This window comes from Protopterus annectens, chromosome 9.part0 (assembly GCF_019279795.1).
Source record: "Protopterus annectens isolate FY-2018-M chromosome 9.part0, PAN1.0, whole genome shotgun sequence".
In the NCBI taxonomy this organism is placed as follows: Eukaryota; Metazoa; Chordata; order Ceratodontiformes; family Protopteridae; genus Protopterus; species Protopterus annectens.
The window spans coordinates 679,220,354-679,248,251 of NC_056743.1; the positions used below are offsets into that span (position 1 = coordinate 679,220,354).

Genomic DNA, 27,898 nt, shown 5'->3' on the forward strand with positions numbered 1-27,898 from the left:
CAGGTGTTATTTATGGCACTTACAACCATGTTAAATTAACCTAAACTCAAACTCATGCCACACAATATTAGGCAGACAGAATTAGATTGTCAACGTCAAGTGCAATTTGGATGCTACAACCAGAGTTTTGTGGAAGTTCTGGAACACTAGATCTTCATTCAGAAGCTTAATGTATTTATTTACAAAATTGCAGAACTGCAGACTTTACTCCAGTTTGTCAGTGTTAAAGACTGGACATTATTCATCACTTATTTCTTTCAAATAAGGTTTCAACGCAGTGGTTACAGCAAAATGAGAATGTTATTTTTCAAGCTGCTATTAACAAAAGGAGGGCTACAAGTAACCAGGCCACAATAAACAGCTTTCCCAACATTCTCTTCCAAACCGTAAGTTAGATATAACAATTGAAAAAAAAACAGAGAGAAACCTCTGGTAAAATGGCACTGGTTCTTATTTGCAGCTGCCATCCTTGGAGTTTATTTGGCTTTTCTCAGTTTTTCTACCTTAAGCAAACAGAAAAAGCACTAACAGCACTGCAACTAATTTGAAAATGTTGTGAGAAGCAGTACAACCCCAAAATAAAAACAACAATTTTGTATTACTAGTGTCATATATATTTTTCCTCTTTTTTCAGGGGTGGGGGAGATGCCTGGTCATGCTTAAGACGTGTATGCAAATTAAAGGAATAAGCTGCCCAACTGATAAATGCTTTTTGCTTCTTATTTCTTTCACCCTCTATAATCTCTAAGGGAAATAAATCTCGCTCAACAAATAAACTTCAAATGTTAAAGAATCATCTTTTCTTCAATTTTCACATATTAATTCAGACAATACATCTGAAAGAGATGTCATGATTGCACATAACGGAAACTATTTGTTTAGAAGCGACGAGGACAGACCTCTTAATATTTCATTTTTAAAGATTTTCTATAGGTTTTACTTATGCATATTTCACAAACTGGCTATGGCCAATTCCTGACAAAAAGACCACAGTTTAATTATCAAAATTACAATTAACATAATTTTAGCAAGTGATTTTAATGCATTTCAAAATTCAGTTTATCATACCAGTAATTCTATCAAGTGAACATTAGTAATAAGGCATGTTACAGTAAAGATTGTTAGACATTTCTGTTACAGGCTATATGGCACAACAGCTAGTAATTTCTTTCCAGGTTTAGATATTTAGATGTGAAAAAAGAAATATTCCAGAATACGTTTTGGCTACTTTAAACTTACTGAACAAGATCACATCTCAGAACATGCCCCTTTACTAATGTCTCTCAATTTTAAATCTACTCACACCTTTAATAAATTAAGAACAAATATGTATTAATTTATTCAGATCAAAGGGCTGCTAAAATTAATTTTGGTTTGAAAATCAATTTTCCAGGGAATTTTTTTTAACAGCCTATCTTCTTTACAAACACTCTCAGTTCAAATTTTAAACAAAACCAAAACTTCACATTATGAAATTTTAATTACAGAAACTTTTCCATTTGTTAATTATGACAAATATTTCCTGGCAATACCAAACTAATTACTGAAATAAAGCATTTTTTGGTAAGCCAGTTTCTTAATTAGGCAATGCAGATATTTAAACACTGACTGTGTTAGAACTGACTTCCCCAAATCCCTTGGGAAACAGCAATTTCAGATTGGCTAACCACCCATATAAGTAATTATTGCAGTACTGACTAAAACAATGAACCTTACATGTAATTAGGGCTTGATTATACAAACTACTGTTTATATTAAAATGAGATGAGCCTTCCAGAACAAATCTAATACAAAAGAATGAAGACAGAAACAGTTACTTACGAGGTTTGCAAAACTAACCATACCACATACAACCATCATTCTATTTAGTTATACAACAATAATGATGGAAACAAATACAGAATTTTAAATAGAAAAAGAAAAATGAAAAACATCAGCTGTTCACTATATATTTACTCAGCCTTAACTTACACAAGAGAATGACATACAAGTCACTTGACTCACCTCATTAGGCCAACCAAAGATGGAGAATGGGAAGAGGCCAGAAGAAAACCAAGTATCCAGCACATCATCATCTGGAAAATATGAATCATCATCAGATTTCCTGATCACAACACCAAAGAAACAAGCTGTTTCATTATTTTCATATAACAGCACAACTTTAATGTGATGCCAAAAGTCACATCAACAAGAAACTACTGTGAAGGAGGAGAACTGGAGTCTTATTGCCACTAGTGCCGCACGAAACATGACTAGCACAATATGGGATCATACATGTAACAGTGATGATGTGGGTAGCTGCGTCTTTAAATGAGTTACCACTAACTGTGCCTGTCTCTGTCTAATGCAATTCAGTGAAAGTGCCTGCATTGGCAGCATGGCTAACACCTCTTCACACATTCATCTTGAATGTGTGTACAACTTAAGGGTATACATAAATTGCATGGTTTCAGACTCAGCAATGTTAATTTTTTTTTCTGATGCAGTTTTTCATTAGTCTGAAAACTCTTCATATGCAAGAACACCTCTACAGTAGTATCACAACCATATGCAACAGCAGCCTGATTAGTTTTCAGATCTTCAACATAAAGGCTGATAAAAGCTCTTTTTTGCATATCACATTTTTAACAAATTGAGTTTTTGGCATATTAAATTGCATTCAAACTCACTACAATATAGCAAGTTAATTTTCTTTCATTTTTTTTACTCATAATATTGTTGAGCCACCCAACTCCATTGCTGCAACTCTTCATTTTTGACACGTCTCAACTTCACCCAACAACTATGCAGCCGCATGCAAAGTCGCCCAAAAACTGGAAACTCTAGAGTCAGCCAAACTGTAAGTGGAATCACACATAGGTCAGAAAGGTCCAATGTACAATGCCTCCCCATGTCGCAGGTAAGGAAGCAATAAACATACATTTAGTGTTTAAAAGGACACATTGGCAGCCTTAGAGAAAGATTTCTGGCAAACTGTAAGCCAAAAAAAATCTTCCAGATGCAAGGTATTATATTTTTCACTAGATATCGAGGATGATTAAGAGAAGCAGACTTGAAACTTGATAAAGCACTAGATATGTGCAGAGCAAGTGAAAAAAAATCACTAGAGAAGTGAACTTTCAAGTATTTAGCTTAAGATCATGATTGAGAAACCTGAAGTGTGCAAGCTGTGAGTGAAAAGTACTGCTAAATAAAGCTTACCCTGACTAAAAACTACAAATAAAAATAAAACTGATAAGAAAATATAAGGATTTTCAAGATGGCATCTGGTAACAAAAGAGCAGTCGGACACCACACCAATGGGGCTACAGGTGCAAAAAATATGCAGAGCCACTGATCACAACCAGAGGCTTTATGGACATTAAAATAATTAAAAAATGTGTGAAAGTATAAATAAATCTGTTCGATATTTTAGATGTATATGTAACAGAGGCAAAAATATTTTGTCAACACAGATGAAATGCATTATATGAAGGCAGTGTTTTTACAGCAGTAAAATCATTGTTTTTACTTCAAAAATTATACTTGGTCAGAAACATTTGTGAGCAAAGGCAAGAAATATAGCAATTAAGCTTAAAACTGGTATAGAATACAACATATCACAAAATAATTAAGTCATTAAACCTGATTAATATGTACAAATCTCTGTTCACTCTTTCGACATTCAGATCAAACTAAACCAAGTCAGACTTTGTATCTTCTACATTTCCACTTACAGTCACACCAGTTAATGTTCTATGAAATGTTCAAGGAAATGTAATCAAACCAGCTAAACAGACAAAGTCATAATACTCCTGAGACACTCAGCATGATTATAGGGATTAATATTGTGCTGTTACAGAGAGATATGCAGGGTCATGTACGCAACAGCAAGTCTATTTCTAACTGTAAGCTTAATGGAGTACATGTTACTGAAAATAAGAGAAAAAAAGTTATGTACTCACCATAACGTTTCATCTGAGTAATTATACTTCATTTTTCTGCAACCTGTGGGTACGGATCTGTATCGGATCCGAGCCGGCAACTTTTTTTCTAGCATCTGCTCCAAGCTCCGAGCTCCCCCCTTACCCATAATGCCCTACCATCTCCCATCTTCCCTCAGATCGAGTTTGCTGCAACTAAAAACATAAGCAACTCACCCCAATGAACCAAACCCGAAAAGACATGACAAGGTCCGGGGGACGGAGGGAGGGAATGTTGCAGAAAAATGAAGTATAACTACTCAGATGGAACATTATGGTGAGTACATAACTTCTTTATCTGTAGTAGTTAACTTCATTTTATCTGCAACCTGTCGGACAGAGTCCCCAGCTACTCTGATCCTGGGAGGCCCTTATGGAATGATATTCCTGGTCACGGCACAGCCAAAGGATGGTCTACCCCTCGAAATCAGATCTAATCTGTAATGGGAAATGAAGGTATGTGAATTGGCCCAGTTCGCTGCTACACAAATATCGTCCAAAGGCACCCTAGACCAAAAAGCAGCAGAAGTCGCCATGGACCTGGTAGAGTGAGCCTTAACAATACCAGGAGGAGATAAACCTTTTGCTTTATAGGCATGTGAAATACAAAGAGTGATCCATCTGGCCAAAGAAACTTTAGAAATAGCTTTTCCCATAAATGCTTTGGAAAAGGAAACAAACAATTGGTCAGTCTTGCGGAAAGACTTTGTTCTATGAAGATAAAAACAAAGCTGTCTATGAACATCTAACAAATGGAGTTTGTATTCACCTTTATTTTGGAAGTTAGGAAAGAAAATGGGCAGATTAATGGATTGGTTTATGTTTGCTTCAGATGCCACTTTGGGTAAGAAGGAAGGATTAGTACGGAGAGGGCCCCTATCCTTGCAGAAGACCAAATAGGAGGCACAGCAGACAGAGCTTGAAGCTCAGAAACCCTCCTAGCAGATGTAATGGCGACTAGGAAAGCAGTCTTCCAGGACAAAAATTTCAAGTCCACCGAAGCTACAGGTTCGAAAGGAGGAGCCACCAATGCCTGTAAAACAAAAGTAATGTCCCAAGGAGGCACTGAATCCTTGACAGGTGGACGTAACAGAAAAGTACCTTTACGAAAAGCCTTACACAGCCTAGAGGAGGCTAAGGCAATGTTGTCTTCACCAACGTGAAAAAGTACAGTTTTGTACCTACCATAAATGTAGATGTCCGATAGATATGCAACTGCAGTCATACTTCAGTGTTTCTTGCCCCAGATGCCAGGTGCCCTCCAAGGAAGGCTATAATCAAATTGGAAGACAAAAACAGGATTCCAGACAAATAAGTAAGCAATAAACAGATACACCAAAACAGGGATAAGTGGACCCAAGGCATAGAGAGGTATGGAGGACATCTACATTTATGGTAGGTACAAAACTGTACTATGTCCTTCAAGAATGCAACTGCAGTCATAACATATGGGTAGAATACCATAGCTTAGCCGGGGAGGAGGAATGCTCTAGGAAAAGATGGTGTGGCAATCAAACCCTGCAGGACTGCGAAGCAAAGCCTGCTCTGGATAGATTGTAGTGTTTGGAGAATGTATGTCTTAAGAATGCTGTAGAGGTGGCTGTAGCTCTGGTGGAATGTGGTCTGACATTGGCTGGAACAGTCTTTCCATGAAATGAATAACAGAATCTGATGGAATGTCAGACTTTCTACTGGTCTTGGTTCTGTCCAGGTAGTAGAAAAGTTGTCTGAAAATGTTCAATGTAACAGTCTCTTTCCCCTTATTCTCAGGATTTGGGAAAAAAGCAGGCAGATGATAGCTTGATTTAAAAAAAACCCTAGATACCACCTTTGGCAAAAAGTAGGGTTGGGTTATAATGAAACCCTGTCTCTGTGGAAAATTATGGTGGTATAGCCATTAGGTGAGGTAATTGCCAACAGGAAAGCTGTCTTCCATGAGAGTCAACTGAAGCTGCTGGCTCAAATGGAGGTAGAGTCATTTTTTCTAGGACAAAATTGAGGTCCCAGGCTGGCACTGGAGTCTTTCTTGGTGGTTTAATGTTCTTGATTCCCCTGAGGAATTGCCTTAGCAAAGGATGTGAAAAGACAGGCGGATCAGTGTTATATCTAGCTGAAATAGCTGATGCAGGTATCTTTATGGAAGAATATGAGAGTCCATTCTTTAGCATATCTGCCAAATATTCCAGGATGAGTGGGATGTTCAATAATGATGCATCATGTCCCTTGCTGGTATTCCAAATGCTGAATCTCTTCCATTTTGCTAAGTAAACCTTTCTGGTGGATAGTCTTGAACTGAACTTCCTTGGAGAGATAGGTTGAGATTATTCATGGGATCTCCCAGGCTGTTAGCTGCAGTGTCTGAAGGTTTGGATGCACTGTTTTGAAGTTGTGTTGAGTCAAAAGTAGAGGCCATTGGGGAAGGGCCCACTTCTTGGTGTGACATATGCTCCGTAGTAGTGGATACCAGTGTTGTCTTGGCCAGTCCAGTTGGGTCTCTCTGCTTTGATCTTTAGTAATACTGAGGTCATCAGTGGCAGAGGTGGGAATGCATAGATTTTTAGGGAGTTCCAGTTAAATGAGAAAGCATCTATTTTCCAAGCTTGTGGATGGTATGTCCTTGAGCAGAATCTTTGTAGATGATGGTTGAGAGTGAGCTGTGTGAAGATCTTCGATGTAACCTCCCACTCGGATCTGTGAAATTCTGCTTTAGGGCTGTCTGCCAGCACATTGTCTTTGCCTGGAACAAACTGGGATTGTAACTGAATGTTTAGGCTCAGTGATTTCTCCCAAAGATGCATTGTCAGTCTGCATATACCACATCACAGTGGTGTTGTCTGTCCATATCAGTAAATGGCCTTGCTGAAGTTGGTGTTGAAAGGCCAGCATTTGTTTATGTGCAGATGTGTTTCCTTTGGAGACCATTGTCCTTGTATACAATTCCTTTTGTAGGCATGGAATGAGCGGTATGGTTGTCTCTAAGTTGTTGCTGTGCTGAGACCATAGGCTTTTTAGGTACCATTGAAGCTTTCTCATGTGTAGTCTTGTTAATGGAACCAGGAGAATGCAGGATGCCATGAAACCCAGGGCCTGGAGTTAACTTCTCTTGCTTGTCTTAGTTAAGCCATTTGAGAGGCTGTGTCTAATTTGGCTCCTAAGAAGATTATTTGCTGGGATGGCTGATGTCTTGACTTTTGGAAGTTGACTGTGTATCCCAGAGCTTTTTCTGTCAACATCAATTAATTGATAATGCTCTGGCCCTGCAAGAAATCTGAGGTATCTTCTGCAGCTGTGTCTGATAGGGACATGCAGGTATGCCAAGGAGTTGCTGTAGAGTCAGCATTTTGAACTTTGGTACTATGAGAACTATGAGGTGTTTAATGCGGACAAATCCAGTATTGGTCTCCATTGAGATTCTTTTCTTGGAACAAGGAACAGTCTTGAGTAAAACCCCTGGCCTTTGGAACTCTTTCTATTGCTTTCATCGAGTCAGCAGAGATTTGCTTGATAGCTTCTGCCCTCTGGTTTTGTGGTAGGTTTGGCATGCCTTGTTTTCTTGGTAAGGTATGAAAGTGGAACCTGTAACCTCGGTCTATAATGTCCAAAATCCATTTGTCCTTTGTCAGTCTGTGCCAATTGTCTGCAAACCTATTTGCTCCTGGTAGGCGGAAATAGAGGAAAGTCATTGAGATTGTGGTTGTGGGGCAGGTGAAACCCTGTGTCACTTCTTTGGTTTGCTGGCTGCCATTGTCGCCCTGTCTGTTTTACCCCTTTGAAACTTTTCAGGATTAGGAAAGGACCAGTTTTTTGAAGGCCAATTCCTACTGAATCTGGGGGGTTGAACCTGGAGGAAATCTTTCACCGTCTGAACTGATTTTGCTTTTTCCTCGATGGACTTTAACACATCTCTTTTCCAAAGGTGCATCCAGAAGTTTTGCCTTTACATGATCTGGTAGAGGTTGATCTTTTAACCATGGAATGACTGCCCCTGTCAGTGCATCATATCCACACTGCAGGAAGTGATTGCTTACTTGCTGAGAGTTATGTACAGCTTCCTGCAAAGACTTCCTGTCTAAAGGATCAGGGAGGCCAATGTTTTCTGTAAATCTTCTAACAGGAAATCCTGATATTGTAACATATGAAAAAGGCAATTCAAAGCTCTCATAGATAAAGTAGTGGAGGTGTAAACATCTCTCTAATGACCTAGCCCTGTTGGAGGAGGTCCCTGGGAAATAGTTTCCAAATCAGCAGTATGGGCCCTGAATAAATGGGAATGTATTTCAGGGACCCTGTTAACACTAGAGTCAGAATATAAATCATCCAAGACATCAAGCACAGGAGGAATAGCTAGGGCAAGTCTGAAGGCTTTCTGGAATCAGAATATTTCTGGCCTTGCCACTTGAAATGTTCCCTCATGGTATGCAGAACTTCCCCAAAAGAAATATCCTCAGGAGGGAGGCCGGGGATGGAATCCTCTGCATCCGAGTCCTCATAGGTCTGGAAGAGCTCTTCCTGGCCATCAGAGTGGACAGAGTCCTCAGAATCTTCATCTGAAGGAATAGGGTCAGAGGTTCAACCGGGGCCTTTTATCAGAAGGAGGCTGGGATCCTCTCAGGATGGGCCTGTGAACCTCTAATCATAGCAATTAAGTCAGCAGCCATAGTCATAATTTGTGTCTCTGGAAAGATGCTTGGTCTTGCTGGCTGCCTTAGCCCTAGTGTAGGCCTTAATAGACATGGCCATAGGAGGCCTGGCAGCTCCGTGCAGGAGTGACCTTATCTACAGCAATGGTATCCGGAGGAAAATCAATAACCGGAGTGATATCCAGGTAGATGTGGTGGAGGATGTCGGTCCCGGTTTTTTTTTTTCTTGGAGTTTTATGTGTCGGGAGCTCCCGGCGCATGTATAGGCAAATTTTTCGCCAAAAGAACTCCCCGCCGCGCTTAGAGAGCGGCTTGTTGAAGCGAGCACAGGCTACACAGGCAAGACAGTAAGAGTGGAAATCCTTATGAGGTATTTGTTTACCACAAGAAAGACAATTGTTAACTTTTTCAGTAATTTCTGACATCGAGCTTTTGATGACTTTGGAATCGAAGAATACAGGAGCTGACCGACCGGCACTTGCGAACTGCTTCTGCAAGAAAGACTGAAGAAAATGGCGTTGGCTGATGTATATACTCCCAGCGCTCTGGCGTCGGGAGAAAAATCGACATCAGCGGCGTCCGGACCCAGACTTTGGATCCTGCCTGAGGCAGGACAACCCATATGTTATGACTGCAGTTGCATTCTTGAAGGACATCTGGAAATGGCTGCCAATTGTACTTTCACTGTGGAGGAACTAGCTGCTTGCTGAAAGATGCCAAACAGGAAATCCAACACCGCTGGAACAGGGGCTGTAAAGGGATCTAGTTTTCTCTGTGAGGCCCAAATGGAAAAGCGCTTCCATTTACAGGATTACAGTTTCCTAGTGGAGTCTTTAAGAGAAGCCACCAGAATGGATTTTACCGGGAATGAAAGACCGGGAGTCCTGGCAATTATCGGAACTGGAGCAACCAGGCTATCAGCTTGAGGCTGCCCAGATCGGGTGGACGGGCCCCCGACAGATGGGAGATTAGATCCGGGCAGGGATCCAGAACCCACGGGGGAGCCAAGAGATGAGACCAAAGGAATGGGAACCAAACCTGATTAGGCCAGAACAGGACAATGAGGATCACTTTGCACCACAGTCGGCAAGCTTTCTGAAGAAACTTCGGAATGAGTGGCAATGGTGGATAAGCATATAGAAGCCCGGGGGGCCAAGCATGGACTATAGCGTCTCTGGGGACTTCCCTTGGTGGGGGAATCAGAGCAAAGAACTGGCTGCACTTCGAGTTGGAAGGAGATGCGAAGAGATCACAGCAAGGCTGACCCAATGTAAAGATGGTCTCCTCCGCTACTGACCACTTCAGAGACTACTCATACGGCATCAGAATGGCCCGACTCAATCTGTCCACTAAAATGTTGGAGCACAGCTATCAGAAACCGACCGGTGGAGATCGCCTATTCCCACACTCTCATGGCCTCATGACATAGGGGGTAGGATCTGGTTCCCCCCTGCTTGTTGATATAACAGACATGTTGTCTGACTGAATTGCAATCAATCGGAGAGGGAGGACAGTGTGAAAGGCTTCCAGCGCTAAAAGCACTGCCCTCATCTCTAGAACATTTATGTGCAACTTGGTCTCTGACTGGGACTACATGCCTTGGACTGTCCTTCCCAAACAGTGTCCCTCCCACCTGAGTTGGGAGGCTCCGTGGTCACTGTGGACTGGAGATGATGCGAAGGGGTGTCCTCCTGATATCTCCGGTGAACTTAACCACCAAAGAAGAGACGTCCTACAGACGTGACTGATCTTGATTGGAAATTCCATGGGCAGGTCTAGCCAAGACCATTGAACAGCCCGAGTCCACTGAAGAACCCGCATATGAAGGCGTGCACAAGGGAGAATCAATATGGCAGCAGCCATGGAGCCCAAAGCCCGGAGAACCTCGCTCGCCTTTGGAGACTTGGAGTTCGCTATCTGAGCTATATGTCCCCTGAGGTGTAGGATCCTGTCTGGAGTTAAGAATACCTTCATCTGCAAACTGTCTAGCCATGCCCCAATGAAGTCTCCAACTTGTACTGGTTGCAATTGGGATTTCTGAACATTGACTGTAATCCCCAGTAGATCTGCCAACCGAATGAAGTAATTTCAGGCCAGACACAGGTGATGCTTGTTGGGCACAGCGAAGAGCCAGTCGTCCAGGTATGGAAACACCTGAATACTCTGAAGCCTCAGGTGAGCCGCTACAACTGCCATTACCTTGGTGAACACCCTGGGGGCTGTGGTGAGACCAAAGGGTAGGGCTCTGAACTGAAAATGACTGGCTCCCAGCTGGAAGCGCAGAAACCTCCTGGAGCTTCTGTGTATTTTGATGTGGTAGTAAGCATCCTGGAGGTCTAACGAGCACATCCAATCGCACTCTCGGAGAGAAGGTAGAATGGACTGTAGGGTGACCATTCAGAATTTCTGTTTGGCTACAGACAGGTTTAATGTTGACATGTCTAGAATGGGCCTGAGGTCCCCCATCTTTTTTGGCACCAAAAAGAACCTTGAGTAGACGTCTGATCCGGACTGATCAGGGGGATTCTGTTCGATGGCTCGTTTGAGAAGCAGCTCTGAAACCTCTAGAGCTGCGACCTCCCTGTGAGCGGGTGGAACATCAGGGAGGAGTTTTGGAATATTTGGAGGAGCAAGAAATGGGATAGAGTAACCTCTGGATATTATCGGTAACACCCAGCGATCTGTCGTAATGGACTCCCATGCCGCTGGGTGTAAGGACAATCTTCCCCTGACTGCCTCCAGAGTAGGACAGTCGGGCAATCCCTCAGGGCTGCTGACAGGGTCTATCGGAAAAAGGTTCCCTAGACCCAAAATTCCTGGGACCCCCACTACCTCTGGGTCGGTGTCGATCCTGTCCCCCTCTGCCTCTGGGGGAATAGTTGTCCTGAGAATCCTGGGAAAACTGCGATTTTCGGAACCACATCATCTTCAGCCTTCTGATTCCTAGAGAAGGACCGCTGAGGGTTAGAGAAGCGGATCCCGACGGCAGACAAAGTCTTCTCGTCCTTTTCACTCTGGACAAGTGTGTCACGTACGGTCTTCCCAAAAAAGGAAGAACTGTCAAACGACTGAGCCAGGCATGACGCCTCATGGCTATGCCTGTCCCAACCGCCCTAGCTGCTCCTTCCCTGGCATGGGAAAGGAGTTGCATCAACGTGTTTGAGACCGACTTCAGAGTAGACATTTTCGCAGAGAACAACTGTCTGTCCTGCGGTGATAAAGACTCTGGGGACGAATTCAGAAGCAAAGTCTCGCTGAAGCTGGATCACATGTACCAAATAATTCAGCTCAAGGATTGAAAAGGTCGCTGAGGAATAGACACGCTTCCCAAATCTATCCAGCGACCTGGACTCCTTGTCTGGAGGGTGGACTGAGGAACTCTTATGTGCTAGTTCCTACTTTGTGGCCGCTGCAACCAACATAGCATCAACTGGGGCTCCTTTCAACCAAGGTTGTCTGTCGGAAGGGGGAGATAAAATCTTGTCAGGGTGTTTGGGGATGTGCTCTACAGTGTCAGGCTCCTTCCATGCCCTCATGATGATGAAGTCCACCAAGGATGGCGAGGACACCCAGGAAGTAGATGGGCCAGTGCCAAAGGCCTCCAGGAACACTGACTCATCCCCAGAAGGTTTTGGGGCTGACCAACCTCCCCCCTCTGGCGGAGGATCTCCATAACTTCTCCTTAAGAGAAGTCTTTGGGAGGTGACCTGGGGAAACCTTCTCCTTCATCTAAGTCAGTGTCCGTAGTGAGGGACTCGGGGGAGTCCAAGTGCCTCCTTTTGCACTTGCGCTTACGGTGACCCTCTTCAGTGGGACTCTCAGAAGGGGATTTGTGAGCTGCAGGGGTTTCCTCAGGGAAATTAACCTGGGGATCCTCTGGCACGAGCTGTCCCCGAGACAGGATGAAGGGAGTCGTTGCCAAATCCAGGGGGGCCTGGGTGGTATCCGAGGGGATGGGCTGGGGTCTCAATCCCTGGGAGAGAACCCTCTCCACCACTTCGAAGACAGAGGGAGAGCGGACCTCCTTAGCGCCCAGTAAGGAAGACGCCCTCCCCGGATCTGAAGTGAGGACCGGAGCAGAAGCCAGGGTAACCTGAGGTCCGAGGGAATGGATCGGATTTGAAAAGGTCAGAGCCGAAGAATCCATTCCCTCAGATCTGACTCCCTGTCTGCGGCTCAGCCAGAGTCAAGGTTGGAGTAACAGTCAGCGCCGAGCTACCAGCTCCGAAAATCCTCGGATCCAAGAGCCCCGAAGCCGACACACGGATCGGGGAAGGAGAGATGGGGTGGAAAAAAGGCATGGAGGTCCCCCCTGCAGAGGGAGAGGGGCCTGACAAGACTCTCATCTGAATTTGGGTCTGAATGAATCTCTGCATCATCCTGTCCATGTCCGATAAGCTCAGAGTTGACCTCGAAGAGGCCACCGACTCTGATCTGGCTGGTCTGCGCTATGGGGAGGAAGGCCTCGGGTCCGAATGTTCCAACGGCTCCGGTGAGAAACAGGCCTCATGGTCTTAGAAGGGGGACTAAGAAAGAGCTCCCTGTCTGGGGATCTCTTGCGATGTCTGTCCTTTCTCTTCTCCCTATCTTCTCTGCACCTTTCTTTATTTTTTTTCTTTTTCCTTGTCAGCCACGCTGACTGTAGATTTGACTTTAGTAGACCCATCACCAGAAGAAGAAGACGGATGTTGATTTCCTGTCTGAATGGGAGGTGGAACACTAGAGACCGAGGCCGAGGCAGATTCCAGCATGGCAGCAGGAAAAAGGCCTTTGGCTACTAACTTGGCCTTCCGATCCCTAAGGGCCCTCAGATTGAAACCGGAGCAGATAGCACATTGAGTGGACAAATGTGCCACTTCCAAGCAAATCACACACAGTGTGACCATCAGCCGGGGAGAGCTTATGGCCACACTCTGTACATTTTTTCAAAACAGGCTTTGGCTGATCAGCCATAGTCCTGCACCCAAAAGTAAAAACACTACCTACCAAAAAAAAAAAAACACACACAAACACAGGTAGGGGAGGGCAGGCCTAACAACTACTATCCAAGTTTGCAAAACATTTTTTTTTTTTACACCGACAAGCGATACACTAAACAAAGGGAGGAAGGGAAAATATTCACTCAAACACACACTAGATACAAATAATAATACCACTTACTATCCCTGAGCTCAGAGCAAAGGAGACCACGATGCACGCTACTGGCACGGCAGACTAGATTGGAGGGAAGACAGGAGATGGTAGGGCATTATGGGTAAGGGGAGGAGCTTGGAGCAGATGCTAGAAAAAAAGTTGCCGGCTCAGATCCGATATGGATCCGTATACCCACAGGTTGCAGATAAAATGAAGTTAACTACTTCAGATCAATGATTTTGAGGTCCACTAGGAACATGAGAAGTTCCAGACAGGCTAGTAATATCAAAAGTGATGGCAATATGCATGTTTCTTCAACAAAATTTCTGCATTTTTCTGAAACTGCTAAAATTTTAATAACATTAACAAGTGTAATAACAGGAAAACACTCATGAAACAGAATGCTCAGGACAGGGACTCCATTTTCCTCAAATTATTCTAATTTATATACTGGTTTAGAATTTCTGCTAGAGTACTACATTAAGCTTTCACATGAGGCAGTATGAGATATACGTGCACCAAGAAGGGTTTTAGTAGCACTTACAAGTGGGAATGAACAAATAGAAACAGCAAGCAGAGGCCACTGATGCATTTGTTGAGCAAGTAGATCTGAATGACTGGCTGAATACCACTGTGCCAAAACTCAGAATATGTACACTCCTTTAAGATTTAACCAAGTGGCTTAAAAGGTTGAACAGGTAAGCTCCCTAAACACGTGTCCTTCTCCAGGGGTGGCCCAACAGCACTGTCTAGTTCTGTGACTTGTTCTGACAGATCCCAAGACTATAGAATGAATGTTTCAAGGAGGAATGTGTTGCAACTATGCCTAACATTAAGTTCTCTATGCTACATGGCAATTCATTTTGGTAAATCAGGCTAGATAAAACTAGATCAAAACTCGAAAAAACACCAACAGCAGCAACAACGAAATGAAAAACACAATTCCAGCACTGCACCAGCAATTCTTTATTTAAAAAGAGATCTGGTACCTCGGCAATTCACCTTCATGAATTGCAATTGCTTCAAGTTTAAAGAATATATATATACACACACAAATCAATTCACAGCTGTTACCAATTAACTCATTAGCGAAATTCAAACATTTAAAGTAGTAAATACATATAATAAATGTATATTTGATGAATACAAAAGTATTATAAAAAACACAAGAGCAAAACTAATAAATACATAAATTAAATGGCCAATTCCTGATTCAGACCAAAGGGCTTCAACGTTTTGTACTTTAAAATCATTCTAGTTTCTAATTCAAGTAATTTAACCACATAATCACCCCCTCCAGACAGAAAGGGTTTTCCTAATGCACAAAATTTCAAACTACTAGTGGAACCATCATGTAAATCATGAAAATGTTGTGCAACAGGACTAGCTTCGTTGAAATTTCTAATATCTTTGAGGTGTTCTCGAACACGAATCCTCACCATACGTTTGGTCTGTCCAATATACCAAACACTGGAACATGAACACCCCAAAATGTAGACCACCCCCGTAGATCTGCAGTTAAAATGATACTTAGGAATAAACATTCTTCCATTAATAGTATCTAAATTTATGACCCTATTGCAAATACTGCAGTGGCCACATGAAAAAGTTCCCGGATGCAAAGTATTTATGTTCTCTCCAATAAAATTATTTAACAATTCTTTTAAGTTTTTTCCCCTTTTAAAGGAGAATATAATATTGTCAGGGAACAGATGACCTACCATTTCATCTTCACACACAATATGCCAATATTTCCTCACAATCTGAATTAACTCCCTAGAAAATGGAGAAAATTTAGTGACATAAAAAAAGTTTCCTGTCATCATCAATATCTCTTGTTTGATGCATCCTGCCCCCAAATGTTTTATTCCTAGACAAAATATGTGGACCAACATCATCATTTCCAAGTATTCTATTTTTGCATCTTAATAGCTGACCTTCATCATAGCCTCTTTCCCTCAGCCTAAACAAAACCTTATCCAATTCCTTAGTTTTTTCATTTTCATCACTAGTGTGATCATAAATTCTTTTAAATTCACCATAAGGTAGAGAATTTAATAAATGCACCGGATGCATACTAGTAGCATGTAAAAACATGTTAACTGAAGTAGGTTTTCTAAAAGGCCTATAACCTATAACCCCATCATCCTTGTATAGAGTTATGTCCAAAAAATTAATCTGTTCTCTATTGAGTTCATGAGAGAAAGTGAGACCATGTTCATTATTATTAAGATGATCAAAAAATTCAAAAAAATCTTTAACATCACCCTCGCAAATGAAAATAATGTCATCAATAAAATGGTTATATAATAGAACATTATTTCTAAAAAATGCAGTGGGATAAATAAATTTCTTTTCAAAAAATCTCATGTATATAATGACATATGAGGGCGCAAAAGCAGCCCCCCATAGCCATACCTTTTAACTGCAAAAAATGTCATTATTAAATGAGAAATAATTATGAGTCAAAAATTCAAGCAAATTAATCAAAAAGGTGGTCCTAGGCCCTTCAACCAACATGTCCAAAATAGATTCCAAACCCCATCTAAGATTGATATTCGTATATAATGATTTTATATCAATCGTGACCCAGTAATAATCATCTTGCCATTGAATTCCAGACATTTCATTTATTAGGTCCTGTGTATTAGAAATGTGTGCTAAAACCTTCTTCAAATGTTCCTTCAGATGGAAATCAAGAAAAATATTATTATTTAGGAAAGAGCCTACCCCTGAAATAATAGGCCTACCCGGAGGATTTTGTAAACATTTATGCACTTTGGGTAAAGCATATAAAATAGGTATAATAGGCTTTTTAATGTGCAGTTTACACACGTCCCTATGTTCAAAAAAACCAAGGCTCTCTCCTTTTCTAACAAAGCTAAAAGTTGATCATTAAATTCCACAACGGGGTCCCTAACTAACTATATATTTGCTTTAAACTTGAAGCAATTGTGATCCATGAAGGCGAAGTGCGGAGGTACCAGATCGCTTTTTAAATAAAGAATTGCTGGCGCAGTGCTGGAATTGTGTTTTTCAAAACTAGATCAAAACCCTGAACAATCAACACCCCTGTAGGTAGACCACCTGTTTCAGGAAATGCCTTTTCAAATACTGTCAGCCACCTAAGTACTTCAAAGAGCTTTAGCTTGGATATGAAGCAGGCCAACAATCTTCTCTTCCATCTGCAATGAGCAAGTAGATTGAATCTGTGACACAAGTGGCAGCTGTCAATATTATACTACTTCTTGAGAAAGTAAAGTCAGTGTGATACTGTATGTCTTGAATGGTAATCTGATAGCCGCATAGGAACAATGTGCTACTTAGGTATGCAAATGCAAGACATTATTGAGAACAGCCAAGCTCAAGCCGATCTGCACATCCAAAATAGGCAAGCTCTGTGGATGTGTGCATACCAAAAGTCAGATGAATTACAAGAAATTATCATGGAGGGTCCTCAATGTTAGCAAAATGGTGACAGACATATCTCTAGCTGGAGGTGGGAAGTGTATGATAATAAAAAGAGGGAGCAAAGTCTATGGTGCATCAGAAACGAGACATACTGGAGGAGGAGAGAGAACATATTCAGACCACCTAGGAAGGAACAGTAAGACAGGTAAACCTCCAGATCCAGGAGGCGAAGGCTTAACCACAATCAAAGTATGAAATGAGTAGCCTGCTTCTCAAACGTTTTGGGAACAGTTAAGGACTCCCCTTATTTAGAATGGGGGGTTTTCTGTGCTAGCCCTTTTGTCCAGACTCCTCCTTGTGCCTGTGGTGTTTGGAAGACTTCTTGTTAAAAGTTGTGGTAGGTAACGACAACTTGGAAGCAGAAGACTTGGATTACAGTTTCAGAGCCTCTCAGCTATGAGATAATTCTACACAGTCTTGTGACAAGTGTCTTCTGGTTACATCAGTGAACCCCACCACGACCCCGATTAATCAACACCCTAGCCCCCCTTTTTACATGGGGGTCAGGGTGTTACGTCAACTGTCAACACCAGTCTCAATTTAGATCTCTGTTCCTACCTTCGACAGTCATGCCCAATTGCCGCAGGTCTTCTATCATGTAATCCACCCACCTCTTTCCTGGATATTTCTGCTTCATTTTTCCTTCTTCCTATCTCTTACAGACCTCCTTTACTAAATAAACAGCCTTCTGTCTTTCTGAACATGACTCAACTCTGTAAATCTGTTGTTCTTGATCTTACTAGCAGAAGCCAGAGTAGCTGCAAAGTACAGTTTTGTACCTACCATAAATGTAGATGTCCGATAGGTATGCATCTGCAGTCATAACATATGGGTTGTCCTGCCTCAGGCAGCCCTTCGGTCGGCCGGATTCCAAAGTCTGGGTCTGGCCTCGGCTGATGTCGCACTTTCCCCGACGTCAGAGCTTCTGGGGTATAAAGGCATCAGCTGACACCATTTTCCTCAGTGTTTCTTGCCCCAGATGCCAGGTGCCCTCTAGGAAGGCTAAATTTGGATAAATATAGAATGTTCCAAACAGTAGCAAAAAAAAAAAAATATATATATATATATATATATATATATATATATATATATATATATATATATAGATATATGCATATATACAAACAAACAAATACACCATAATAGATTCCCCCAGATAGCTGAAAGAGGGGTAAGCACCCTAGGAATACCACAGAGGGGAAGGAGGGTGGGTAATCCTGACTGCAGATGCATACCTATCGGACATCTACATTTATGGTAGGTACAAAACTGTACTATGTCCTTCAAGGATGTATCTGCAGTCATAACATATGGGTAGAATACCATAGCCAAACTGGGGGAGGAGGTACTAAGATAAGGATGGTGTAGTTAAGAACCCCTGTAAAACTGCAGTTGCAAAGCCTGCTCGGGATCTGGAGTATAAAGGTAGATTATAATGCTTGGCAAATGTATGCACGGAGCTCCAAGTAGCAGCTTCTAAAATGTCCTTGGTAGCCATCCCTCGTAGGAAAGCTGTAGTGGTGGCTGTGGCCCTTGTGGAATGAGGCCTGATATTTTCAGGAGCTGTCTTTCCATGAAGAGTAGCAAAAGCGAATGCAATTTCCTATCCATTTTGAAATTGTCTGCTTGGAAATTGCTTTTCCTTGCACCCCAGTTGCATAGGCTACCAAAAGTTGGTCAGTTTTTCTGCTGGTTTTAGTTCTGTCCAGATAGTAGTGTAGTTTGTCTGTGTATATCCAAGGTGTGCAAGAGTTTTTCTCCTTTGTTCTGTGCGTTAGGGAAGAACGTAGGCAAATGAATGGCTTGGTTCAAGGATACCCTGGATACCACCTTTGGCATGAAAGTAGGATTGGTTCTCAGAGACACTCTATCCTGGTGAAAGATAAGGAAAGGCTGCACTGCCATTAATGCCTGTAGCTCGGATACTCTTCTTGCTGAAGTGATTGCCAGAAGGAAAGCAGTTTTCCAAGATAAAAACTGTAAGTCTGCTGATGCTGCTGGTTCAAAAGGAGGTAGTGTCAATTTTTCCAGCACAAAATTGAGATCCCATGCAGGTAGAGGGGGTCTCCTTGGAGGTTTAACATTTTTGATCCCTCTCAAAAATTTGTCTGAGAAGAGGGCGAGAGAAGATAGGAGGATCCATATTGTATTCTGCTGAAATTGCTGAAGCATGAATCTTAATGGAAGAGTAAGACAGGCCATTGTGGAACAATTCTGCTAAGTATTCTAGGATGTGTGCTAGGTTTGCCACTGTGACATCTGTGCCCTTTGATGTGCTCCAAATGAGGAATCTCTTCCATTTAGCTGAGTATGTCTTCCTTGTGGAGGGTCTGCGAGCCTCCAGGATAATGTCCTTGACCAAGACAGTTTGGTTTGGTTTTAAGCAATTTTCCAGGCAGTTAGTTGCAGAGTTTTCAAGTTTGGATGCAGGGTCTTGAAATTGTTCTGCGTTAGAAGAGGCCATAGGGTAGAGGCCATGAGTTCGCCTGAGACATGCTTTTCAGTAGCGGATACCAGTGTTGTCTTGGCCAGTCCGGAGCTATTAGTATCACCTTTGGCTGTTCCTCCCTGATCTTCAGTAGAACTTTGTACATCAATGGGAGAGGTGGGAATGCATACACTATTAGGGCATTCCAGCTGAAAGAGAGAGAGTCCACCCTCCAGGCTTGTGGGTGGTATGTCCTTGAGCAGAATTTCTTCAGTTGGTGGTTGAGAGGGGAGGCGAACAGATCTATCTCTGACAATCCCCATTTCTTTGTTACGAGTTTGAAGATGTCTGGATGCAGCATCCATTCGTGAGCATCCGTGGTAGTCCTGCTTAAGCTGTCTGCTAGTGAATTCTTTTCCTGGTACAAATATGGCCTGCAGCTGGATATTGAGATTCAGGCCTAGGTTCCACAGATCCATTGCCATCCGGCATAGAGGGTAGGAATGCGTGCCTCCCTGCTTGTTTGTGTACCACATGACCGTGGTGTTGTCTGTCCTTAGCAGATGTCCTTGCTGGAGGAATGGTTTGAATGCCTCGATTGCATGCTTCACTGCCAGCATCTCCTTTTGGCTTATGTGCAAGTTTAGCTGTCCTTGAGGCCATAGGCCTTGGATACATTTGTCCTCCATGTGTGCTCCCCATCCTAGGTCTGAGGCGTCCGTGGTGATGGTTTGCCTTGGTTTTGGTTTCTTGAAAGACAACCCTCTGTTGGACTGGCAGGCCTGAGCCCACCACCGGAATTCCTTTTGAAGGCATGGAATGATTGGCATCATGGCTTTTAGACTGTGTCTGTGTTGAGACCATACATTCCATAGGTACCATTGTAATTTCCTCATATGCAGCCTGGCATGTGGGATCAAGATTATGCAGGATGCCATGAAACCCAGGGCCTGCAGGACTTTCCTTGCAGTAAGCTGAGTTTGTCTGGTCAAAGTCATGAAGTAATCTGGAAGTTGTTTTTGTTGTTCTTCTGTGAGAAAAGCCATTTGAGTTATTGTGTCCAGATCCGCACCCAAAAAGGTTATCCTTTGGGATGGCACTAGTCTTGACTTTTGGATGTTGACTGTGTATCCCAAGGCCTGTAGCAGGTGTATGACATAGTCCAAATCCTTTATCAATTTTGTCTTGTTGTCTGCTTGTATTAGGCAGTCGTCCAGGTATGGGTAGATTTGAATTCCCTGAAGTCTGCAATGTGCAATTACTGATGCCAGGCATTTCGTGAATACTCTAGGCGCAGTAGATAAGCCAAAGGGTAATGCTGAGAATTGATAATGCTCTGATCCTGCAAGAAATGTGAGGTGTCTTCTGCAATCTGGTCGGATAGGGACGTGCAGGTATGCATCCTTGAGATCTAGAGTCTCCAGCCAAGACTCCTTGCCCAACATGGGAAGAAGTTGCTGTAGAGTCAGCATTTTGAATTTTGGTACAATAAGATACATGTTCAGTGCGGACAAGTCGAGAATAGGCCTCCATTGGTTTTCTTTTCTTGGTACAAGGAATAGTCTGGAGTAAAATCCTTGGCCTTGTTCCATAGATGGTACCCTTTCTATCGCTTTCATCTGAAGTAAATTTTTGATTTGTCTTAAAGCCTCTGGCTTCCGATTTGGTGGTAGGTTTGGCATTCCGCTCCTTGTGGAAGTGAAACCTGTATCCTTTGTCTATTGTTTGCAATGTCCATGTGTCCTTTGTAATGCAATGCCATGCCAGTTTTTTGAGAATAAAGCCAGCTTTCCGCCCAAGGGAGCTTCCAGTTGTTCCCTGGTAGGCGGAATCAGAGTCAAGTCATTGTGTCTGTCCTGTGCTAGTGGTTGTAGTTGCAGCTGTGGCACTACTCCTCTGGTTGGCAGGCTGCCACTGACGGCCCCTATAGGCACCCTTTGATTGACCCCTGCCTCGAGGGTGTTTATTCCTGCCCCTCTGTGCTCTGGAGGTGTCTGGAAAGGACCAATTCTTGGAAGGCCAGTTTCTTCTGAACCTCGGAGGTTGGACCTGTAGAAATTCCTTTACTGTTTGCACAGATTTTGCTTTTTCTTCCACTTTCTTTAGAATCTCCTGTGCAGGGGAGCCAAATAAACTTTGTTTCTCCATTGGAGCATCTAGGAGCTTAGCCTTGACATGGTCTGGCAGGGATTGCTCTTTTAGCCAGGCATGCCTACGAATTACTGCCCCAGTCATAGCTGATCTAAATGAAGCCTCCAGTGCATCATAGCCACATTTCAAAAATGATTACTGACCTGCTGAGAGTTGTGTACCAAATCCTGAAGGGATTTACGGTCTAAAGGTTCAGGAGAAGAAAGCTTCCTATTCAGCTGATCTAACAAATATTCTTGGTACTGTATCATATGGAATTGACAGTTTAATGCCTTGGCAGAAAGAGTAGCAGAAGTATAAACCTTTTTACCCCATCTCTCTAATGCTCTAGACTCTCTTTCAGAGGGTAAGGGATTTTTGGCAGTGGCAGCTGCAACACCTTTTGGGCCCTGTGAAATAGTTTCTGGATCTGCAGCATGGGCTTTATACAGGTGGAAGTGAGAATCCGTGACCCTGTAATATCTGTCAGGTTTTGCAGAGGCCGGAGGAAGAGAATCAGGTGCAGAACTAACATCATTATACACATCATCAATTACAGTTAACACTGGTGGTATGGCTAAGGGCCTATGCTGGGGCAAATGTAAAAAAGTCCTTAGTCTTTTTCTAGAATCAGAAAAATCCTGACCCTGCCATTGAAAGTGTTCCCTCAGAGTGCAAGGTCTCCCCAAAGGAAAATTCTTCAGGAGGGGAGGCCGCCTGAAGGGATAGAATCTTCAGCATCTGAATCCTCATAAGGAGAATAGGCCCCTTCCTGATGGTCTGACAAATCAGATCCATCCGTGGAGTAATCAGAGGAGACAGGCTCAGAGGGTTCAGTCCTAGGCCTTTTGTCTGGTGGAGGTTGGGAGGCCCTGTCTGGGTGAGGATGGGAACCCCTAATCAAGGATATAAGGTCCTCAGCAAGACTGAGAATCTGAGAACTTGAGGAAGGCCTCTGAGAAGTAGATTTGGCAGGTAAAAGCTTTTGAAAGTTTGGCAGCTTTAGCCCTGGAGAAGGCCTTAATAGACATAGAAGCTGGGGGCCTAGCTGCCCCACGTGCAGGAGTAGAAATGTCCAATGGAATGGTGTCGGACAAATCTTGAGCGCTAGCTTCGGTAGGGATTTCTGAAGCCGACTCAGCCGGGGCCTCTCTGGCCTTGGTTGTCAGAGGTATGGTTTCTGTTGTAGTAAGAACCGAGGGCTCGGTTTCAGCCGAAACAGAGACACTTGCGGTAGGCCTAGCGTGGTTTCAGCCGAAACCGCGGGCCGCGAGTGTCGGTCCTTTTCCCTGCGTTTTTTGGCCAAATGCGTAGTCGAGTCTCCGACGGCATTTTATATGCAAAAGCGGATCCGAAAAATTCTTCTGCAAACTCCAACCGCCGTCTAAGAGTCCGTCGGTTGAAGGAGGCACAGGCTAAACAAGCTGATACGTCGTGGTCTGGGCCTAAGCAAGGAAGGCAGTAAGAATGGAAATCCTTATGAGGTATTTGTTTCCCACAAGTTAAACAATTATTTACTTTGTCTGACATCGGCTGAGGCAAGAAAGAGTCCCCAACGGGGTACTTAGCTTTTTTCAAAGTCTTCGGTAGCTGAAATTTCTGGATCTGACCGACCGGCACTTGCCAACAGCTTCTGCTTCGGGCACCGTGCGGCAAGAAAGACTGAGGAAAATGGTGTCGGCTGATGCCTTTATACCCCAGAAGCTCTGACGTCGGGGAAAGTGCGACATCAGCCGAGGCCAGACCCAGACTATGGAATCCGGCCGACCGAAGGGCTGCCTGAGGCAGAACAACCCATATGTTATGACTGCAGATGCATCCTTGAAGGACATCTGCAGAGATGCCCTTATTTCTTTGCCCCGAAGTGTGTACCCTACTAACCATCTCAGGCACTTCATCTCCTTCACCTCAAGCTTCCTCAGCTGCTCTGCCTTCAAATGCCTGGATTTCTCTGGCATACAGAAGCACTGGGCGCACTATTTTTCATACACTTTACCTTTTCAGCTTCTTTGGCATTCTTCTGTCACTCAAAATACTCCTATCCAACACACCAAGAAGAGCTTCACGAACCACAAGATGAATGATTTAAAATGCTTTATTTGTAGCCAGACAGTCCACAAAACATGTTAAACTAGGTAATAAATCCCATAAAACATAAGCCCTTTCGTTCCAACCTAAAATTATTAGGAACATCATCGGACACCATTAAGAATAGCAATTAAGCCATTTATACAATTACTGACCAACAGAAAACAATCATTTACACCACTCCCCAGTTCGTTCAATGTCTTAAACAAAAACACACAAACCCCATGTTATTACCGCAGAAGTTTAAAAAGTAATCACAATGTTATATCGTACCTTATTAGTTTAAAGTGCATATATAAAACCCAGTTAATATCAATAGTTTCATCTTTTTAAAGCCTTCAACTTCAATAAACATTTGATTTGATTCTGCTCCATTTAATCCAGGCCAAAAGCGAGCGTTTGGTTTGAGCTGCCATTATAATTTTAACTTCAAGTAAAATCGGCCATGCTCCCCCCTTGATCTAACTGTAATGTAGCCACAAATAAAAAACTTTTGTGACCAGTATGTTGTACAATATGCCTAGTAAGGGCATTAGTTTCTTTTTTTAGCAGAATACTGCTCGTGCTCAGAAACTCTTTAAACATCTGTTCTGTTTTGCCCACATAAAAACATGGGCAGCAGGAGCAAATCGCAATATAAACTACTTCCGTTGAATTACAGTTGTATCTACCATTAATACAGATATAATACACGTTTACTGTAATTTTATTAATTTCTAAAATATGTTTACAACATATACAAACTCCACACCTCAACATGCTTCCCTGTAATTGTTTTGTGTGATTTTTCGAAACAGTTTTTAAAGTTACCTTTTTTATAGACAGTAACTGGACTTTCACCTGATAATCAGGTCAGTGTCTCTTCTAATAACAGCCCAGTTTTTATGCATGATGTTCCTCACCTGCTTGCTCTTTACATGAAGTGTGGTTTCTTTCTATGTTTGCATAGTAGAATCCCATTTGTAGAGCTGCTGTCAAAGCTAGTACTACTTTCTGTCCTAGCATTAACCTCTTCAGGGGGTCAATCCCCCCCCCCCAAAATAGGATTAAAATAACCCGTTCTATGTTTAGATTTCACTTCATTAATTAATTCATTAGTAAGTTCTACTGGATAGCCTCTTACTGTAAACATACTAGTTAATTTTTCACACTCATCCAAGAAAATTAAATGGACAACTATTGTTTCAGGATGACCTCCCTTCTTATAACAAAGTTTTATATATTCCTAGCACATACAATCCCCCCTACATTTCACGCCTGAAACATTTGAACAAATGTGTGAATTAGATTTCAAGGACATGTGTAAAAATAACAATACTAAGAATTGTGATAATCTACCCAAAGAGGAAAGATCTAATTTCAAATTAATTCTGAATAATCCTGGGATAAGATTAATGAAACCCGACAAGGGGGGAGGGCTTGTTTTAATGAACACCTATGATTATTCGAGTAAAAATGAGCGAAATTTTGCAAACGAAAATTGATTCCCCCCCCCAAAATCTCTATTTCAATTTTCTTTCTTCAAACAACAACAATACGGTAACTCAAAAACACAAATAAACATTACAAATACCTATCTAAATAAAACAGACAACAATCTCGTTCTGAGAAAATTATACATATATATATATATATATATATATATACACACACACATATATATATATATATATACACATACACACACACACACACACACACACACACACACACACACACACACACACACACAATATATACACAAGAAGTCACTACATCGTCAAGTAAAGTATGCACATTCTTATGTTCATTTGGTCTCGTAAGGGATAGTTAGACTGGGGATAGTCTATATATAAAGTAAAAAATAGAAATTTAACTGTTTATTTGTATGTTTAGGGAAAATATCTAATTACACATATACTAAAAAAAGGGAGAAGATGCAAGAAAGACTGGTTATACTACATTCATTTCTTATTTAAAGGTTAGCTTTTCATGACAATTTGTAGGCAAATTTTGTCAAGAATTATATCTAGCAAGTAACCCCAATATTTTTGGTAATAGCGTTTGTTTTTTGTTTTTGAATAAATTAATTTATGAGAAGAGATATATTTGATAGCAAGATTGCTAAAATTTTCCCATGTAATTGGTGACATGACATTCCAATTCTTTGTAATAAAGAATTTAATAAGGGCACACATCGTAATAGAGACCTGTTTTAATATTTTTGGGAGTTGATTGATATTAATGTACAATATAGCTGTCTCCCAAGTAAGGGTCGATTTTTCATATCCCATCCTCTCTAATCTTACTCTCAAGGAACACCATAAGTTGTACAGTTCCACATGACATTTAAAATAATCCGGACAATGGGGACATATAGGTGAAAAGTTAGGATTGAATTTATTTAATTTAGATAAGGTATAATATAGATTATTTACCATAATTTGTGTATATAACAGCTTCTTGAAAGGAATGAATTTGATTGTATTTTCAATGGCTAGTTTCTTATTTTCTTCAGTCAGTGATTGATTTTTCGCTTGCCAATAGTTTGAAAATAATAAAGAATTCTGATGTTTTGCACTCATTACAATTTTATAAGTCCTAGAAATTGTTTTCCCTTTTATCGCAAGATTTTCAAGTATTAATTTAACTAAATCTAGGTTCTGTAAGTCAGTGTGTATTTGTGAGAATTTAGCATTTATAAGATGATGAAGTTGGTTAAGGATAATACTATATTTCATTGGAAGTTTGAGTATGAATCTCATTTGCCCCGTGTTAGAGTCTTTCCATTGGTATATATCCCATATTGAGTAGTCTTTTATCAGGGGGTAGTTTGTTAGATTTATTGGTTTATTATTTATTAGTAAATCAGGATTCGGATGTAATGGTTGTATAAGGGAAAAGCATCAGCTAATTGCAATGATTTAAATAGTTTCTGTGTTGTAAGAATCATGTTTTTAATTAGCGGGTGTAAATTCTTCCTGTATATGCTAGCCTAGTTTAAATTCAAGAATGGTAAGGATTTGATATTACAGCCAAGGGATTTCAACTGTTCATACCAGATTTTGGTCCACTGGGGTGTCCTTATATACGAGTCATAGTTTATTATTTGTATTAGTCTGTATGCAGTAATTATACTATAGTAAAGCTTAAAATCAGGTAACCCCAATCCCCCCTTATCTTTGGCGAGTACAAGTTTTGCATATTTAATTCTGGTACATTTGGGATACCATAAGAATCTTGATATAGCTTTTTCCATGGCAAGGAAGAAGTTTTGAGGAATATTTGAAAAGGTAGCATTTAACTGAAAGAGTATGCTTGGTAGAAAATTCATCTTGACAACACTAGCTTTTGACAGTAGAGACATATTAATGTTCTTCCATCTATCCATATCGTTTTGAATACTAGTCCATGTAGTTAGTAGGTTATTGTTTATAATATCTTTGAAGTCTGAAGTAAATATTACTCCTAGATATTTTATCTGGTAGCTTATTTTGATCTCACTCATAGAAAAGTACAATTCTTTATGCCCTATAGGATTGAGGGGAAATGTGTGTGACTTGTTTAAATTTAAATTATAATTTGAAACTACAGAGAACTCATCAATAACCAAGTATTTTTGGGAGGTCAGTAGTGGGGAGTTGGAAGTATATATTTAAGTCATCAGCAAAGGCCGAGTATATAAGATTTGTACTGTGGATTCTAGGAATATGATGAAAGTTTTTTTTGTGAAATAAACAGAAGGACGGGTTCTAGATAAAGATTAAATAGGTATGGCGAAAGAGGACATCCTTGTCTTGTACCATTGGATAACAGTATAGGGTTAGTTATAAGTTTATTTACCTGTATAGTGGTAGAAGCTTTCTGATACAGAACCCGGATCATTTTAATGAATTATTGAGGAAAACCATATAAAGGCAGTATATTAAAGAGAAAGTGTAAGTTTACTCTATCAAAAGCTTTAGTTACATCTACTCTAAGGGCATATCTGGGGCATTTATCCCTATTAAGTAGTCTTACAATGGTATCTAAAAGGTGGGTGTTGTCACTTGTTTGCCTGTTTGTCA

The 27,898-nt window shown here is 41.5% G+C and overlaps 1 protein-coding gene across 2 annotated transcripts in view; it reads right to left on the reverse strand.

Moving 5' to 3' along the window:
* The window catches only part of VARS1 (valyl-tRNA synthetase 1), a 623,655-nt gene that overhangs the window by 135,022 nt on the left and 460,735 nt on the right, over nucleotides 1–27,898 (reverse strand). For both annotated transcript variants that reach the window (XM_044083285.1, XM_044083286.1), the window contains one exon: nucleotides 2,005–2,075. In XM_044083285.1, the coding sequence (XP_043939220.1) occupies nucleotides 2,005–2,075 (71 nt within the window). The remainder of the gene's footprint in view (nucleotides 1–2,004; nucleotides 2,076–27,898) is intronic.